Source organism: Sciurus carolinensis, chromosome 7, assembly GCF_902686445.1.
Source record: "Sciurus carolinensis chromosome 7, mSciCar1.2, whole genome shotgun sequence".
Taxonomy (NCBI): domain Eukaryota; kingdom Metazoa; phylum Chordata; class Mammalia; order Rodentia; family Sciuridae; genus Sciurus; species Sciurus carolinensis.
The window spans coordinates 125,244,610-125,264,275 of record NC_062219.1 but is presented as its reverse complement, the minus strand read 5'-3'; the positions used below and the strand labels follow the sequence as shown (position 1 = coordinate 125,264,275).

At 38.0% G+C, this 19,666-nt stretch overlaps 2 protein-coding genes and 1 pseudogene across 2 annotated transcripts; 2 read left to right on the top strand and 1 right to left on the bottom strand.

Moving 5' to 3' along the window:
* Window positions 1-1,628: 1,628 nt before the first annotated feature.
* On the bottom strand, window positions 1,629-2,118 carry LOC124989361 (nucleotide triphosphate diphosphatase NUDT15-like). The gene is given in 2 exon segments (XM_047559240.1): window positions 1,629-1,854; window positions 1,857-2,118. Coding segments are annotated over 2 exon segments (486 nt in total). The 3' UTR covers window positions 1,629-1,630.
* Window positions 2,119-12,109: 9,991 nt separating this feature from the next.
* On the top strand, window positions 12,110-12,957 carry LOC124989359 (60S ribosomal protein L5-like; annotated as a pseudogene).
* Window positions 12,958-18,529: 5,572 nt separating this feature from the next.
* On the top strand, window positions 18,530-19,460 carry LOC124989358 (olfactory receptor 12D2-like). Its single transcript, XM_047559239.1, is given in 2 exon segments — window positions 18,530-18,787; window positions 18,789-19,460. Coding segments are annotated over 2 exon segments (930 nt in total).
* Window positions 19,461-19,666: the final 206 nt, after the last annotated feature.

The following is a 19,666-nucleotide window of genomic DNA, read 5'->3' as shown; positions in this document are numbered from 1 at the left end:
TACCGCTTGTACTCCCATTTCTGGAGTTAAAACTAGTCAAGCGGAGGCACAGAGGTCCAATCTCCTGCTCCCTGAAGTTCCTCGGGACAACCAGGAGATAGTCGGAAAGGATTGTGAGTGGGGATCTGTACTATGGGATTCTGAAAGGCCCCATATATTTGAGGGCCCCGGATTGGGCCCCCCTGGCTGTTTTTTGACTGGGCTGGCATAGGATATCTCTCTATATCAAATATATTTTTTTTGAGATTTACAAATGTCAAATTATATACACGTAAAATTTTGAAAAAACAATTGAAAAAGAACTTAAAAATGATATTCATAGACTAGAAATTCCTTTGTAGCAAGTATTACAAAAATACCAGTCTTTTGAAAGTGCAAAATTCAAATGTAAACTTAAAGAGAAATACAGGATTTCACATAAGTGGGCTCATAAAGGATATAATCTTATGGTCTAATCTGGAAGTTCTCAAATTTTTTGGTTTTGGATCCATTTATACTTTTAACAATTACAAAGAGATTTTGTTTTTGTATGATTTTTTTTTTGTTTTGTTTTGTAGGCTCTCTATTGAACTGAAACACTTCCATTGTACATACCCCATCTAGAGATACTTATCATATTAAGAACAAAAACAAAAAATTTTTGAATTTTTATTAATCATTTTCAAAGAAAAATCTAACATACATTAACATAATGTTTTTGAAAAATAACTTTTTCTAAAACAAAAAATTCATAAGTGAGAAGTGTCACACATTTCTGCAAATACCTTTAATATCTGACTTCATATTAAAAAACAGGATTCTCATATCTGCTTTAGCATTCAGTCTGTTACAACGTCACACCTCAAGCAGCCTCTGCAAAACTCCACCATAGGCTCGTGAAAGAATGAAAGTGAAAAAGTTAAATGATATCTTAGTATTTTAACAGTAGCTTTGGCCTTGAATACCCTGAAAGGTCCTCTTGAGGACCCACCTAGACTGCACTTTGAGAGCCACTGCCCTAAAGTACTCTCATTTTACACATAAGCCTACTAGATCTCAGGCAGAGAAGGTGAGAAAACTCAGAGTGACATGCCTGTTAATGGCAGGATACAGATCTTAGATGAGTGGTCTCACTTCTCTTAGTTTAGGTTCTCAATCAGAAACCTGAGAATATGCCTTATTGGCCTATCCTGTTCTCTAGTTATAATATAATTGTCACAATATATTACCAAAAACAATTTTTTGAATGCAAAAGGAAAATCAACAAACATGATGAAATCTGCAACAGATATTGGAATTGGAATTATACCTGAATTTGAACTGAAACACTTGTAAGGCAAGTTCCACTGTAACTACCCCATGCAAATTGTAATGACATACCACACAGTAAATATCACAGATAAATATGGAAAGATTAACCACAATATCCCTATTTATCCTATATTCTGTGTCTGAAATACATTTCAATGACCTATTCAGAAAGATTTTCTCAAGGGCGGTAGGTATTTAAGAGAATGCAAATAAATTGGCAACATATGGAACTTTTTTTTTAGATAAAATGGAGTTATTCTGAAATGTAGATATTTTACATTCCCTAAATAGACCTTATTTTTGTCTTTTAAAAAATAAAATCAAGGCGTCTTCTTGGCACCTAGAGATTATTTCCCTTGTATCCTACCAGATGGTTCAGATCTTCTTTAAATGGATCATAGCCTTGCTCTTTTAAACATCGGAGTGCCCAGAAGAGCTGGTCTACTGGAGGAAATTCTTCCCAAGGAACCCATTCCCAACTTTCATTTTTTTCAGGTTCTACATTCTTTGGTTCCGAATCATGAGTCAAATCTACTTCTCCTTTCATTAATATGGTGACGTAAGGTAATTCTCAGAGAAAGAATTCACCACGGAGGCAAAGTGGACATTTTTCAGGTGAAGAGCTGTTTCTTCCCAGGTTTCTCTTTGCACACATTCTTCCCAGGTCTCACCGAACTCCACATGATCCCCCGGAAGCTGAAAACTGCCGGCTCCAAAGGACCCTTTCCTCTTCCCCAGGAGGACGCAACGAGGATGCTCGCAGCTGGTCACCACCACTCCGACCCCCACCCCGAGCCGCCGCCGCCCCAGCGGCTCTGCGCTGGACATCGTAGCGCCAGCCTCTATATCAAATCTTGATGTACAATATTTCACCCAGTGCCTTCCTTTTCAGCACCAGGGACATAGAACTGGGGCAGGTTGATTTGTCCCTTGTTGTTCTCCAGTCTTAGGTGTTCCCCTGGGCTTTAACCCTGTGGGTCCTTCAGGGCAGTCTCTTCTGAAGTGCCCTTCTTGCCCACACTTAAAGCATATTATTCCTTTAGTTCTTGATTGCCCCTGATCTGGCCCATGAAGAGCAGCAGCTATTACTTGTCCTGTAATGACTGCATCATTGATATCCCTGCAGACCTTATATATGTACTTAAATCTTTATTTTTCCATGGTCTTATAGCTTCTTTACATAATCTATTTGCTTGCTCATAAGCTAATTGTTTTATTAAGGGCATAGCTTGTTCTGAATCCCCAAATACTCTAGCAGCCGTTTGGATTAGTCTATCAACAAAATCTGCAAATGGTTCGTTACTCCCCTGAATCACCTTAGACAACTGTCCCTGTAAATCTCCTGACCCTTGAATTAACTTCCAGGCTTTAGTGGCAGCAGCAGCAATTTGTGCTTACACCCCAGGATCATAAATAATCGGCTGTTGAATACCTTCATAGTTTCCTTCTCCTGTTAGCATTTCTACATTTTGGGGGGGAAAGCCTGTGGCAGCATTACATCGTGCCATTTCTAATGAGGCTTCCTGGCATGCAGTTTTCCACACTAGGTACTGCCCCCCTGATAGCACAGCTTTACATAGCCTTTTCCAATCTTCCGGCACTAGATTTAGCCCTGATACTGATTCCAACATACTAATTGTAAATGGGGCCTGTGGACCGTATGTAGCCACTGCCTCCTTAAAATTTTTTACTGTTTTGAAATCCAGAGGTTGGTGGAATCTTTGTCTATTTTGGTCCTCTAGCACAGGGAAGAATTGTGGGACTGCTGAGGTTTCCTTAAGGGGGGTTTCTTCTCCCCGCGGTGAAAAACCCATCTGATTTATAACATGAGTTAACTCCTCCCAAGGGTACCTTAGGGGATATAGGGGGCAGGCTGCTTGAGGGGGAGCTGCTGCCTCCAGGAAGGGATTGGTATTCCTTCCCGATATAACTGATGGGGGCGACCGTGTCCTTGATGCTCTTTCTAATTCCTCCCCAGTAAGCCCCTCCTCCTCTTCTTCCTCTTTATGAGAAGTTACACTTAGTTGTTTCTTTATCTCTTCCAGACACATATTTCCTTTTCTTACTAAAGTTATTATTTTACCTTTTTTAGATGTTAGACATTCCTTAATGAGCTGCCACATGGGAAAAGTACCTCTAGGTAATGGGGATTGCTTTTCTGCTTTAATAAGATCCTCTTTATCATGTTCCCATTGTGGAATATTTAGTACTCCCTCTTCCAAAAACCAAGGACTAACCTTGGCCAACGTGGTTACACGTGCTTTCACAGTAGATCGTTTTACGGCAGTCCCATTAGCCTTAAATACATCTTGTATGACTTATCATTTGATTTCTAGACACTTGTGACCCCATTCTGGAGTTATGAGACCTCCCTTTACCGGGGTTATGTGACCTCCTTTACCGGGGTAATGTAGACTCCCTTTACCAAGGTATGTGGTCCCCTTCACCGGGACTGTGGGGTCCTTTTCACCAGGACTATGGGGTCCCTTCACCAGGACTGTGTGACCTCTCCCTTATACACTCTGGCCAGAGATTTTCGGGAGGTTATCCTACAGTTTTCCTATAGCTTACTGTAAGTTACTTAGTTTTCCTATAGCTTACCTTAAGTTACTTACCTGGAAGGACACAAAAGGAGAAAGAATTTCCATATGGGCCACCACTTGTTCCATCCAGTGGAACCGGCGCAGAGAAAGGAGACACCACCAATCTTTAGTTGACCAGATTTATTGCGTCCTCCCTGTTTTTCTGCCTCCTTTGTTCTGCCACTCTCTCCCTTCTTCTACCCTCTCCCTCTCTCCTCCCCCAGGCTCCTAGCTTATCAGCCAATTATAGCAAAGCTTTCTCTCACACAAGAGAGCATACAGAGGAATGTCAGCATAGCACTGTATGGATCACGAGCTGTCCACGCACAGCATGATATTGGATAGCCAATCCTAGAGCCTGGCGTCAACACGTCATAAGTCTCCAAGGAACTAGTAGGCAAGCAACCTTTTTGGGTACTTCCTTATTTTGGTATCCAGTGCCCTTTGGCTCACTGCCAGGCACCACCTTGTCCAAGACGGCCCTCAACAACCTGGCCTCTGCCATGCCTTCCAGCCCCTTTTGTCCAATGGGGATGGAGGCTGCTGACCCCGAAGGGCATGGCAGTATGTTCCAGCACTATTAGGTTATGACCTGGGGACAGGAATAGTCTCACCTTTTAAGATCTGATAGGGCATCCCATTTGGCCAAGGGATATCTGTCACTGGAGCAGAGCAAATTCTTGCTATGACAATATCCCAACAAACTAAATGCATGAGGAGATTGGCAGGGCAAACAACTGCACCAAGAAAAAAAAAAAACAGAAACTAAGTTCAACCCCTGTTTTGATGGCAGGTTTTGCCAACAAACAGATATAAATAAATACATACATATATACCTATAAATAAAAAGGACTCTCTTATATCTGTTTGCTTTGACTAAGTCTGTTTCTGATCATTAGCACTGTTTCCTAAATGTATAAGAGATTTAAGACTATCCTTTGATTTTTGCTGGTACTGCTAACCCATGCAGACATGTGACTATTGTTACCATACACCATGGATTCTAAATTGTACTTTAAATGTTAAACTTAGTTAAATGTAAAGCTTAGGAGAGCACTTTACCAAGTTGGTGTTCTCCAAAGCAAAATTGTAGCAATAGTCTCCTTTAGATTTATATAAAAATAACAAAATTTGGCTGCTATTCTTTTTTGTCATTCAAGGATTTAGAACTGAATAAAGGAAACCTATTGTCAATAAGTTATATATAAAATTCCGTGTTACTCTTTGCTCAGGGATGGAATTTTAAATGTAGTTTTGGAAGATATTAAGGAGAGCCTGATTTGTTCAAAGGTTGACAACGTAGAACATGAAAACATTCTGCCACCTTTTCCACAAAAGGGAAGTTAAGAACTCTCCTATCCTCTCTGTTTGGACATTTCCGGTGAAATGTTGGGAACCACCATTTGACCCAGTCATCCCACTCCTAAGTTCATACCCAAAGGACTTAAAATCAGCATATTATAGTGACATGGTCACATCAATGTTTATAGCAGCTCAATTCACAATAGCTAAGCTATGGAACCAACCTATGTGTCCTTCAACAGATGAATGGATAAAGAAAATATAGTACATATACATAGTGGAGCATTACTCAGCCATAAAGAATGAAATTATGGCATTTGTCAGTAAAAGGATGGAACTGGAGGCTAACATGCTAAGTGAAATAAACCAATCCCAAAAGACCAAAGGCCAAATGTTCTCTCTAATATGCAGATACTGACTCACAATAAGGGGGGTAGTTCACCAGATTGGATGGAGGAAGAAAAAAAAGAGAATGGAGGGAGGAAGGGATTGGAAAAGACAGTAGAATTAATCAGACATAACTTTCCTATGTTCATATGTAAATACATGACCAATATTACTCCACATTAAGTACAACCACAAGAGTGGGAAGTTATACCCCATGTATGTAAAATATGTCAAAGTAGTCACAGTCAGCTTCTCCAGGTTCTCAGAACAGAACTGGCCCGCTAGTGAGAGCCTTTCTGACCAGAGCAGGCTCCGAGTCCCGGAGCTGCTGCAGCACAGTGTACTCCGGCAACGAACCAGCGGAGAGCCTCAATCTGCAAGCAGCCTCAGGGATCAGGGCAGGGCAGCCGGAGACCTCTTCAGGTGGCTCTGCCCACTCCGGCCGCGGGCTCTCTTCACGGGGCGATCCAAGATGGCGGCCTAGAGGGAGACTGCACCCCCGGTCGCTCCAGAACCCAGGAGTTAAGAGGGGGAGGCATTGAGAGACTCGGACTGAAATAGAGCCACGGGTGAGTCTGCCCACTTGGTAAAGCTCAGCCCGGGTGGCAGGCCCAGATAGAGGTGGCTTATTGGAGCCGGGCAGGGCAGCTAGAGTCTTCCCAAGGTAGCCTTCCACACTCCGGCAGTGGGCTCTTCCCACACGGCCAGCTGCACGGTGCAGGCCCACAGTGAGAGCATTTCCGCACAGAGCCAGTTCCAAACCGTGGAACCAGTAGGGGGCTAGGGGCAGTTTTCTTCGGATGAGCTGCTTTATCAGATTCCTCCAAGACATCAGGCTACTGAAGGCTGGGAGGTGATACACTGGAAATCTACTGGGACACTATAAGCCAATAGCGGAAAACTGCAATATCTCAGGGTCCCACTGACAACTGACCAATATGAGAAAACAAGGGAAGAAAATGTCCCAAACAAACCTAGATACTACATCAATAAAACCCAATGACAGCACAGCAGAAGAAATGTCAGAAAGGGAGTTCAGAATGTACGTAATTAAAACGATCAGGGAAGCAAATGAGGAGATGAAAGAGCAAATGCAGGCATTGAAGGAGGAGATGAAAGAGCAAATGCAGGCATTAAATGATCGCACCAAACAACAGTTAAAAGACCAAATACGGGAAGCAAGAGATCATTTCAATAAAGAGTTAGAGATACTGAAAAAAAACCAAACTGAAATCCTTGAAATGAAGGAAACAATAAACCAAGTTAAAAACTCCATAGAAAGCATAACCAATAGGATAGAACACCTGGAAGACAGAACCTCAGACATTGAAGACAAATTATTTAATCTTGAAAGCAAAGTTGGCCAAACAGAAAAGATGGTAAGAAATCATGAACAGAATCTACAAGAATTATGGGATATCATGAAAAGGCCAAATTTAAGAATTATTGGGATTGAGGAAGGCTTAGAGAAACAAACCAAAGGAATGAACAATCTATTCAATGAAATAATAACAGAAAATTTCCCAAATCTGAAGAATGAAATGGAAAACCAAGTACAAGAGGCTTATAGAACTCCAAACATACAAAATTACAACAGACCCACACCAAGGCACATTATTATGAAAATACCTAACATACAAAATAAAGACAGAATTTTAAAGGCCGCGAGAGAAAAGAATCAAATTACATTCAGGGGGAAACCAATAAGAATATCAGCAGATTTTTCAATCCAGACCCTAAAAGCTAGAAGGGCCTGGAGCAACATATACCAAGCCCTGAAAGAAAACGGATGCCAACCAAGAATCTTATACCCAGCAAAACTTACCTTCAAATTTGACGATGAAATAAGATCCTTCCATGATAAACAAAAGCTAAAGGAATTTACAAAAAGAAAACCAGCATTACAGAACATTCTCAGCAAAATATTCCATGAGGAAGAGATGAAAAACAACGATGCAAATCAGCAACAGGAGGCGCTAGCCTAAAGGAATAGCCAAATAAAGGAGAAACCAAATCATGACAAAAACAAATATGAGTCAATTGACTGGGAATACAAATCATATCACAATAATAACCCTGAATACTAATGGCCTGAATTCATCAATCAAAAGACACAGACTGGCAGATTGGATTAAAAAGAAAAATCCAACAATATGCTGCCTGCAAGAGACTCATCTCATAGAAAGAGACACCCATAGACTAAAGGTGAAAGGATGGGGAAAAACATACCATGCACACGGACACAGCAAAAAAGCTGGAGTATCCATCCTCATCTCAGATAATGTGGACTTCAAACCAAAACTAGTCAGAAGGGGTAAAGAAGGACATTACATGCTGCTTAAGGGAAGCATAAATCAGCAAGACATAACAATCATAAATATCTATGCCCCGAACATTGGCTCATCCACGTACGTCAAACAAATCCTTCTCAATTCCAGAAATCAAATAGACCACAACACAAAAATACTAGGCGATTTTAACACACCTCTCTCACCACTGGATAGATCATCCAAACAAAAATTGAATAAAGAAACTATACATCTCAACAACACAATCAGCAATTTAGACTTAACGGACATATATAGAATATACCATCCAACAAAGAACGAATACACTTTCTTCTCAGCAGCACATGAATCCTTCTCTAAAATAGACCATATTTTATGCCACAAAGCTACTGTTAGCAATTACAAGAAGATAGAGATACTACCTTGTACTCTATCAGATCATAATGGATTGAAATTAGAAATAAATGACAGAATAAAAAACAGAAATTTCTCCAATACCTGGAGACTAAATAATACACTATTATATGATGAATGGATAACAGAAGACATCAGGAGGGAAATAAAAAAATTCCTAGAAGTAAACGAGAACAAAGACACATCATATCAAAATCTCTGGGACACTATGAAAGCAGTACTTAGAGGAAGATTTATTTCATGGGGTGCATTCAAAAAAAGAAGTAGAAATCAACAAATAAACGACTTAACACTACAGCTCAAAGCACTAGAAAAAGAAGAGCAGACCAATACCAAAAGTAGTAGAAGACAGGATATAGTTAAAATCAGAGCCGAAATCAACGAAATCGAAACAAAAGAAACAATCGGAAAAATTAACAAAATAAATAGTTGGTTCTTTGAAAAAATAAATAAAATTGATAAACCCTTAGCCACACTAACAAAGAGAAAGAGGGAGAAAACTCAAATTACTAAAATTCGGAATGAACAAGGAAACATCACAACAGACACGAGTGAAATACAAAACATAATTAGAAGCTATTTCGAAAATCTATACTCCAACAAAACAGAAAACCTCGAAGACATCAACAAATTTCTAGAGACATATGAACTACCTAAACTGAACGAGGAGGACATACACAACTTAAATAAACCAATTTCAAGCAATGAAATAGAAGAGGTCATCAAAAGCCTACCAACAAAGAAAAGTCCAGGACCAGATGGGTTCTCAGCCGAGTTCTACAAAACCTTTAAAGAAGAGCTCATTCCAATACTCCTCAAACTATTCCATGAAATAGAAGAGGAGGGAACCCTACCAAACTCGTTCTATGAAGCCAATATCACCCTGATACCTAAACCAGACAGAGACACATCGAGGAAAGAAAATTTCAGACCAATATCCTTAATGAACATCGATGCAAAAATTCTCAACAAAATTTTAGCAAATTGCATACAAATATATATTAAAAAGATAGTGCACCACGATCAAGTGGGTTTTATCCCAGGGATGCAAGGTTGGTTCAACATTCGGAAATCAATAAATGTCATTCACCATATCAACAGACTTAAAGTTAAGAATCACGTGATTATTTCAATAGATGCAGAAAAAGCATTTGATAAAATACAGCATCCCTTCATGCTCAAAACACTAGAAAAAATTGGGGTAGTGGGAACATTCCTAAACATTATAAAGGCAATCTACGCTAAGCCCATGGCTAATATCATTCTAAATGGTGAAAAACTGAAAGCGTTCCCCCTAAAAACTGGAACAAGGCAGGGATGCCCTCTTTCACCGCTTCTATTCAACATCGTCCTTGAGACTCTAGCCAGAGCAATCAGACAAACCAAAGAAATTAAAGGGATACGAATAGGAAAAGAAGAACTCAAACTATCCCTGTTCGCTGATGACATGATTATATATTTAGAGGAACCTGGAAATTCCACCAAAAAACTTTTAGAACTCATAAGTGAATTCAGTAAAGTAGCAGGTTACAAGATCAATGCTCATAAATCCAATGCATTTTTATACATAAGTGATGAATCTTCAGAAAGAGAAATTAGGAAAACTACCCCATTCACAATAGCTTCGAAAAAAATAAAATACTTGGGAATCAATCTCACAAAAGAGGTGAAAGACCTCTACAATGAGAACTACAGAACACTAAAGAAAGAAATTAAAGAAAACCTTAGAAGATGGAAAGATCTCCCATGTTCCTGGATAGGCAGAATTAATATTGTCAAAATGGCTATACTACCTAAAGTGCTATACAGATTCAATGCAATTCCAATTAAAATCCCAATGATGTACCTTGCAGAAATAGAGCAAGCAATTATGAAATTCATCTGGAAGAATAAAAAACCTAGAATAGCTAAAGCAATCCTCAGTAGCAAGAGCAAAGCAGGGGGTATTGCAATACCAGATCTTCAACTCTACTACAAAGCAATAGTAACAAAAACGGCATGGTATTGGTACCAAAATAGACAGGTAGATCAGTGGTACAGAATAGAGGACATGGACACAAACCCAAATAAATACAATTTTCTCATACTAGACAAAGGTTCCAACAATATGCAATGGAGAAAAGATAGCCTCTTCAACAAATGGTGCTAGGAAAACTGGAAAACCATATGCAATAGAATGAAATTAAACCCCTATCTCTCACCCTACACAAAACTCAACTCAAAATGGATCAAGGACCTCGGAATCAGATCAGAGACCCTGCATCTTATAGAAGAAAAAGTAGGTCCAAATCTTCAACTTGTTGGCTTAGGATCAGACTTCCTTAACAGGACTCCCATAGCACAAGAAATAAAAGCAAGAATCAACAACTGGGATAGATTCAAACTAAAAAGCTTTCTCTCAGCAAAGGAAACTATCAGAAATGTGAAGAGAGAGCCTACAGAGTGGGAGAATATCTTTGCCAACCATACCTCAGATAGAGCGCTAATTTCCAGAATCTATAAAGAACTCAAAAAACTCTACATGAAGAATACAAATAATCCAATCAACAAATGGGCTAAGGAAATGAACAGACACTTCACAGAAGATGTACAAGTAATCAACAGATATATGAAAAAATGTTCAACATCCCTAGTAATAAGGGAAATGCAAATCAAAACTACCCTAAGATTTCATCTCACCCCAATTAGAATGGCGATTATCAAGAATACAAGCAACAATAGGTGTTGGCGAGGATGTGGTGAAAAAGGAACACTCATACATTGCTGGTGGGGTTGCAAATTAGTGCAGCCACTCTGGAAAGCAGTGTGGAGATTCCTCAGAAAGCTTGGAATGGAAACACCATTTGACCCAGCTATCCCACTCCTTGGCCTATACCCAAAGGACTTAAAATCAGCATACTACAGAGATACAGCCACATCAATGTTCATTGCTGCTCAATTCACCATAGCCAGATTGTGGAACCAACCTAGATGCCCTTCAGTTGATGAATGGATAAAGAAACTGTGGCATATTTATACAATGGAATATTACTCCGCAATGAAGAATGATAAAATTATGGCATGTGTAGGCAAATGGTCGAAATTGGAGAATATCATGCTAAGTGAGATAAGCCAATCTCAAAAAACTAAAGGACGAATGATCTCGCTGATAAGCGGATGAGGACATATAATGGGGGGTGGGAGGGGCTAGCATTAGGTTTATGGTTAGGTTTAGAGTTAGGCTAAGGAGAGCAGTAAGAATGAAGGAAAGAAGGACTGTGTAGAGGGAAAAAAGGGGTGGGAGGGGTGGGGGGGAGGGGAAAAATAAAATAAACATCATTACCCTATGTAAACGTAAAAAAAATAAAAAAATAAAAAATAAATAAAAAAAAAACATTGGCAAAAAAATAAAATAAAATAAAATAAAAAATAAAAATGTTTGGGGATGTGGCTCAGTGGTCGAGTGCCCCTGGGTCCAGTATCCATTACCATTAAAAAAAAAAAAAAAAAAAACTCTTCAGGGGCTGGGGTTGTAGCTCAGTGGTCAAGCACTGAGCATGTGCAATGCACTGGGTTTGATTCTCAGCACCACATAAAATGAGTAAAAGAAAGGTTCATTGATAACTAAAAAATATTTAAAAAAGAAAAAAACTTCAGGAGAAATGACATGATTCTTCAGCAAACTGCAAGGGGGGGAAAGAGACAAAACTATACATATAAGAGATATAACAGCTAACCATAATGTATTCCTCTTACTTGGCAACTGATCCAAACAAACAATAAAATCAAAAATATACAGCAAAAAAAAAAAAAATATGTCAAAGTACATTCTACTGTGATATATAACTAAAAAGGACAAATAAAAAAATTGAAAAGAGTAAGGCCTACTTTAAGAGATAACAAGTGAAATTTAGAAGAAGATGAGTGGGTAAAACTGATTCCTGTGCTTGGACAAAAATCAGTATAATACATCCAATTATAGGACAATAGTTCATGAAACTAACAGAGATATCATTTGCCAGATTTCTAATGCCCATATAGAAGGGGATATCATAGTCTATGCAGCATATGCACATGAACTACCAAAATATATTGTGAATGTAGGTCCAACAAATCATGCTGCATCATATTATACTGGCTTGCTCCTGGCCCACAGGCTTCTTAATAGGCTTGGCATGGACTAGATCTATGAAGGTCAAGTGGAGGTGACTGGAGATGCATACAATGTGAGAAGTATTGATGGTCAACCTGGTGCTTTCACCTGCTATTTGGATTCAGACTTTGCCAGAACTAAAACTGGCAATAAAATTAGTGGAGCTCTGAGAAAGCTACTAATGGAGACTTGTCTATCCCTCATAGTACCAAACAATTCCCTGATTATGATTCTGAAAGCAAGGAGTTCAATGCAGAAGTAAATGGGAAGCACATCATGGATCAGAATGTTGCATTATGTCATGGTAGAAGATAAAGATGCTTACAAGAAACAATTCTCTCAGTATGTAAAGAACAGTGTTACCCCTGACATGATAAAGGAGATGTATAAGATAGCTCATTCTGCTATAGGAGAGAATCCAGTCTACAAAAAGAAGCCCAATAAAGAAGTTAAAAAGAAGAGGTGGAACTGTTCCAAAATGTCCCTTGCCCAGAAGAAAGATCAGGTAACTCAAAAGAAGGTAAGTTTTCTCAGAACTCAGAAACAGGTTGCTGAGAGCTAAACCAAACAAAATCTTTTCTGTAAAGATTTTTCAGATAAAAACAATAAATAAACTTGTTTAGAAAGCAAAAAAAAAAAAGATATTGTAGAGATGGCATCAAAAATCTGTGGCAAAAATATCTATATGAAATAGAGCCAATTCTGGCTGATCAACTCACAGCAAATGCAAATGTAACTTCTAAAAGACTGTGATCCAAGGTAGCAAGTATAGAACTATACTTATAGTAAATGGGACCAGTTACATATTAGGGGGGCTGATTGTTAAATAAAAATGTGGGGTCCCTTGTTTAAAAAAAAATTAAGAATTTCAAGATGGTGACCCCAAAGAACTAGACCAAGCATGGGACCCTTCTGAGGGGGGTGTCCTGTGGTACTGCATAGCTCATAAACCTACAAAGTTTGCTGTGTAATAAAAGAAATGTTAAGATAAATTCACTTTGACTTGAGAAGAAGAATATACAAACAAGACCCCAAAAAGATAAAACATAAAGAAAAAATTGCTTGTCACAAACATCATCAAAATGGAGGATTTCTAGTCAACTCATAGGTAAAACTAAGCTTGGTCACAACTTGAAAAGATGGAGATGACGTAGTGGCAGTCTCTAGAACTGAAAAGCTTGAGTTTGAATACTAGCTTCACAATTATTGCAAGAAATGGGTTATTAACATAAGTCCTTTGAGGCTTTGTTGTGCTATGGTAAAAGAAAAATTATTTTAGTATTTCTTCCACTGGACATTTTTGAGAATTGAATAAGCAAATGCATCTAAAGAACTCAGAACAATAACTTTATTGAGCACAAAATAAATTTTATCTGCATTACATTTGTAATACATAAAATAATATGGTTAATGTGATGAATATATAATAAACTCCTACACAGAAACAAGAATAAAAACTCAGTAAAAAGATGGACAAAGTACATGGCAGGGAAAACAGTTAGTAGAATCTTTGGATAAATGGCAGATCAAACATAGATTTATCCAAAGGATAGGTTTTTTTTTTTTTTTTTTTTCTTTTTTTAACCTACAAGATGCCACAAGTAGTGAAGAATTCACATTTAAAAGACCAGGAGTTATTCCCAATGATACAAATGCACTATTTGAAAAAATTAGAAAAAATACTTTAATGTCAACAACAGTAAAGAGTCAGATTTACAAAGAGCAAAAGCAAGATTCTTCTTTCCATTCCTCTTTCTTTGCTGTCCATAGACCCACAATAATAAATAAGTAGAATATTAGATACAATCACCTTTCTGTACTAATCAAAATGGCATGACTGCCACCAATTTCTTTTTCATTATACAAGATATTTTTATTATTGATATCATATTATCAAGAATTGATCTTAAAATCAAAGAGCAAAAGTATCAATTGTGAATATCTCTGGGTAATCAGTATAGCCTTCTATTTTTCAATTTTTTTTTTTTTAATTTTGACAGACTGCATTTTGATTCCTTGTACACAAAGGGGGTACATCTTTTCATTTCTATGGTTGTGCACAATGTAGATTCATACCATTCATGTAATCATACATGTACATAGGGTACTGATGTCTGTCGTATTCCACCATTTTGCCACCAATTTCTTAATTTTTATTGCCAACTTCCTTTTCATTTTATAAACCAGAATATTTTCCAGGGAAGTTACCAAGATAAGAAAGTGAATTCATATTTTTTCTTAGAAAATGAAAGGAACATTACAAAACCATATTACGCCCTCAAAACTTATGCTGTCTCTGGTTCTGAAACTAAGGAACAAACCTAAGGAAAGAAAATAGGGAGATTGAAAAAAAAACACGACACCATATAGGATTCCCCAAGGCTGCTCCCTCAAATTGTAGATGTGGAAAGGTCTCCTTTTTATTAGAACAATCCTGCTCAGCACCAGGGAACATGCTCTCTCAGGACATTTATGTCTAGAGATCTGTCTCATTAAAGTGCCGGCAGAATTTCTGAAAGACAGGGAGAGGTTTATGAAGATGAGTTTATGCCACAATCACAATATGAACTAGCACTTCAGGTATTTTTCAGCTTTTATAATTGCTGGGAATATAAACCTGGAAAGCTTTCTTATTTGTGCTTCTGAACATTAAATCAGGTAAGAGGATGAAACAGAACACAAACTTGTTTTGACTGATCTGTTTGCTATAACTAAAACCCAGAGTTGGTTTCCTCTCTTATGATGGATAGATTCCTCATTGTGTCTGAGGGTTATGAATATTTTTATTGCCGTATCTCATCTCAATTCAACATGTCTGGTTCTCTAAACATTCTCCAAAGCAAATCTTAAATCTCTTAATATTCAGATTGCCAGTTTTTTTCCCAAATAAATACAATTTTCTCATACTAGACAAAGGGGCCAAAAATATGCAATGGAGAAAAGATAGCCTCTTCAACAAATGGTGCTGGGAGAATTGGAAATCCATATGCAACAGAATGAAACTAAACCCATATCTCTCACCATGCACGAAACTAAACTCAAAATGGATTAAGGATCTCGGAATCAGACCAGAGACCTTGCATCTTATAGAAGAAAAAGTAGGTCCAGAGCTCCAACATGTCGGCTTAGGACCAGACTTCCTCAACAGGACTCCCATAGCACAAGAAATAAAAGCAAGAATTAATAACTGGGATAGATTCAAACTAAAAAGCTTTCTCTCAGCAAAGGAAACTATCAGCAATGCAAAGAAAGAGCCTACAGAGTGGGAGAAAATCTTTGCCAATCATACTTCAGATAGAGCACTAATCTCCAGAATCTATAAAGAACTCAAAAAACTCTACACCAAGAATGTAAATAATCCAACTGACAAATGGGCTAAGGAAATGAATAGACACTTCACAGAAGAAGATCTACAAGCAATCAACAAACATATGGAAAAATGTTCAACATCTCTAGTAATAAGAGAAATGCAAATCAAAACCACCCTAAGATTCCATCTCACCCCAATTAGAATGGCGATTATCAAGAATACAAGCAACAACAGGTATTGGCGAGGATGTGGGGAGAAAGGTACACTCTTACATTGCTGGTGGGGCTGCAAATTATTGCAGCCACTCTGGAAAGCAGTGTGGAGATTCCTTAGAAAACTTGGAATGGAAACACCATTTGACCCAGCTATCCCACTCCTTGGCCTATACCCAAAGGACTTAAAATCAGCATATTACAGAGATACAGCCACATCAATGTTCATAGCTGCTCAGTTCACAATAGCCAGATTGTGGAACCAACCTAGATGTCCTTCAATTGATGAATGGATAAAGAAAATGTGGTATATATATATACAATGGAATATTACTCAGCCATAAAGAACGATAAAATTATGGCATTTGCAGGCAAATGGAGGAAACTGGAGAATATCATGCTAAGTGAGATAAGCCAATCTCAAAAAAACAAAGGAAGAATGATATCGCTAATAAGTGGATGATGACACATAATGGGGGGTGGGAAGGGTTAGTGTTGGGGTTGGAGTTGGGTTTAGGGAGGGGGGCAGGAATGGAGGAAGGAAGGACTGTATAGATGGAGGGGAAGGGTGGGAGGGGAGGGGGGGAAGGGAAAAAAAATGGCAGAATGAATCAAACAACATTACCCTATGTAAATTTATGATTACACAAATGGTATGCCTTTACGCCATGTACAGACAGAGAAAAAACATGTATCCCATTTGTTTACAATAAAAAAAATAATAAATAAAATAAAATAAAATAAAATATATATATAAAAAAAAAAGATTGCCAGTTTTTATTGCAAGTTAGGATAATATGTTTTCCCATTTGGGTTTCTAAAATAATTTCATTTTTGAATATAATCTTTGGCATATAATTTAAATTTTAAATAGAAGTGGTATTTTCTTTTTAAAAAATGCACAAATTATACATGGCTATCAAAGAAAGCTACACAATTATTTGAATGCAACCCTTCCTGGAAGTGTAGTAAAGGATAGATTATCTCTTAAAATGTCTTCCAGCTCTAAAGCTTAGAATCCCAGTACTCTCTTGCAGTTTTCTCATGTTCATTATTTTTGTTTATTCTAGTCACGTAAAATTATTTTCTTTTCCCAACAGTGATTTCTGAAAACTTAAATGATTCCCCCTTTGTAGGAAGCACTGGAATGTCAGCAGCTCTGCTAAACTTCCCTATAGTTCTTACAGTCCTCTCAATGTCCCCCATTTCTACATTTTTCATGAATTCTTGCTTCTCTCCTTCTACTACTCAAGAGCTAATCCACTACATCTTTAAATGAAAAGAACAAAGAGAAGTTACTTCACACAATTTCACTACTTTTGCTCATGTACCTCAAGAAGACAATTCCAGATACAAATAATGGAGAAAAAAATTCAAAAAGTTTTCTGTCTTTCAGTAAAAGTGCAATTTTAGTCAAATATTAAACCTTCTTACAATTAGCTTAGTTGCAATTCCTCAGGAGTTTTACATGCAGTGAAAAAAAAATACTATTCTTCCAATTCTTCAAATGAAATGAAAAATAATGTGTCCATCTTTAGGAGAAAATAGAACTTTATTTGATAGAAAGAGAAACTAGAGAAAAGATTTTTTTTTAATGAGAAGAGCTGGAAATTTCTAGCAACTGTGGAGAGAACTGATAAGAAGTTGACAGACTTCTGGGATCATGGAAGACAACACAACTACCAGTTAATGGAACTAGAAAAGAGCAAGGTGAACTTCCTTAATATCTGAAGAGTGAGTTGATTTCAGGAAAAAAATAAATAAAAACAGGACCTAGAGATTTAGGAACCTAGAAAATGATTTTTTTAAAAGTCCCAGGGCAACCAAAGAATAGAAGCATAATAAAGCCCAAATTGTCATGAAAGAAGTAATTTGGGATTGTATTTTGAAAATACTAAATGACTCAGATAATAGGAAAATACTAAACCTATCAGCAGATGTAGTAGTGACACAGCTTCATGTATATTTCAGGTCAGGCTACTGTTTGATGTATGTGGTCATGTTTCCTATCCCAGTAGGGTTCCAAGATACTTCCAAGAATGTGGGTCAGAAAAAAAACTCTAAGAGGATGTCTCTAACCATGTTTACACTCAGATGAGTTAGTGCAACTATAATTTGTTAAGAAGCTTTCTTTCTTCAAAGAAGAGAAAGCTTTAAAGACTTTGTGGTTATAACAAGTTCATTCATATCTAGTTTTCTCAAGTTTACATCCTCCAAGTGGCTTCTGACTACTCCAGAGATAGCAGCCTGGTGGAATATTTGAAACATTGCTCCCTGTTAGTGCTACTTAGTAAATGAAAGGAGATTGTATCAGCATGTAGATGTTCACAGCCAGAGAAGATGGCCAGCTGAAAACCTGCTCTGAATCCCTAAGAGGAAAAAAAAAAAAAAAGAAAAATTAATAAGTTTAAAAATATTTGTGCCACAGTTCAAACTAGATATTCGCCTTTAATATTTAACAGTCTAATAACCAAAAACTACACAAGATCTGAGGAAGAGTTATGTAAAATAACTAATTTTTGTCCTGTCAAGAAAATCCTGGACTAGAAAGACTGATTTTCATTAGAGAAATCTATCCAGAAATTACTGTCTTGTTCTTTTTCTTTTAAGTGATGCTGAATCAAATCTCAGTCACTGAATTTCTCCTCCTGGAATTGACAGACATCCAAGAATTGAAGGCTTTTCTCTTTGTTGTTTTCCTCACCATCTACCTTGTGAATGTGGCTGGAAATGGAGCCATCCTGATGATTGTCCTCTCTGATCCTAGACTCCACTCACCTATGTATTTCTTCCTGGGAAACCTGTCATGTCTAGATATCTGCTACTCCACGGTGACACTGCCAAAGATGCTGGAGAACTTCCTCTCCACACACAAAAGCAATATCTTTCCTGGGATGCATAAGCCAACTTCATTTCTTCCACTTCCTGGGTAGCACAGAGTCCCTGTTGCTGGCGGTGATGGCATTTGACCGCTTTGTGGCTATCTGCAGACCACTTCATTACACCGTCATCATGAATCCCCAGCTTTGTATCCAGATGGCTATCACCATCTGGGTCATTGGATTTCTCCATGCCCTGCTGCACCTCATAATGACCTCTCGCTTGAACTTCTGTGGTTCCAACCACATTCATCACTTCTTCTGTGATGTTAAGCCGTTGCTGGAGTTGGCCTGTGGGAACACTGAGCTCAACCAGAGGCTGCTCAATACTGTCACGGGGACCATCACCACAGGCCCCTTCTTTCTGACACTCCTCTCCTATTTCTACATTATCACCTCTCTCTTCCTCAAGACCCCTTCCTGCAGCATGCTTCACAGAGCACTGTCCACTTGCGCCTCCCACTTCCTGGTGGTGGTTCTTCTCTCTGCTCCTATTCTCTTCGTCTACATTCGCCCTACCTCAGGGAGCTCCAGGGACATGGACTGGCTTATTGCCATCATGTGCACACCAGTCACTCCTGCACTAAATCCACTGATCTATACTTTGAGGAACAAGGAGGTGAAGAGTGCCTTGAACAGGGCAATCAGAAGGAAGTATACGTAACCAACCAGGAAATAAGAAAATTAAAATATGAAAATATATTGCTTCTCAGATTATTTAAAATATGTATAACAGGATATGTTCAAATATCTGTAACTGGATAAAGAGAAAGTATATAAGAAAATATAATCCAGGTGTATTTAACAACGCATTCCATTTAACAATGCATTCCAGGTAGCATAGGGGAGATTTAAACGAATGGGATTTTA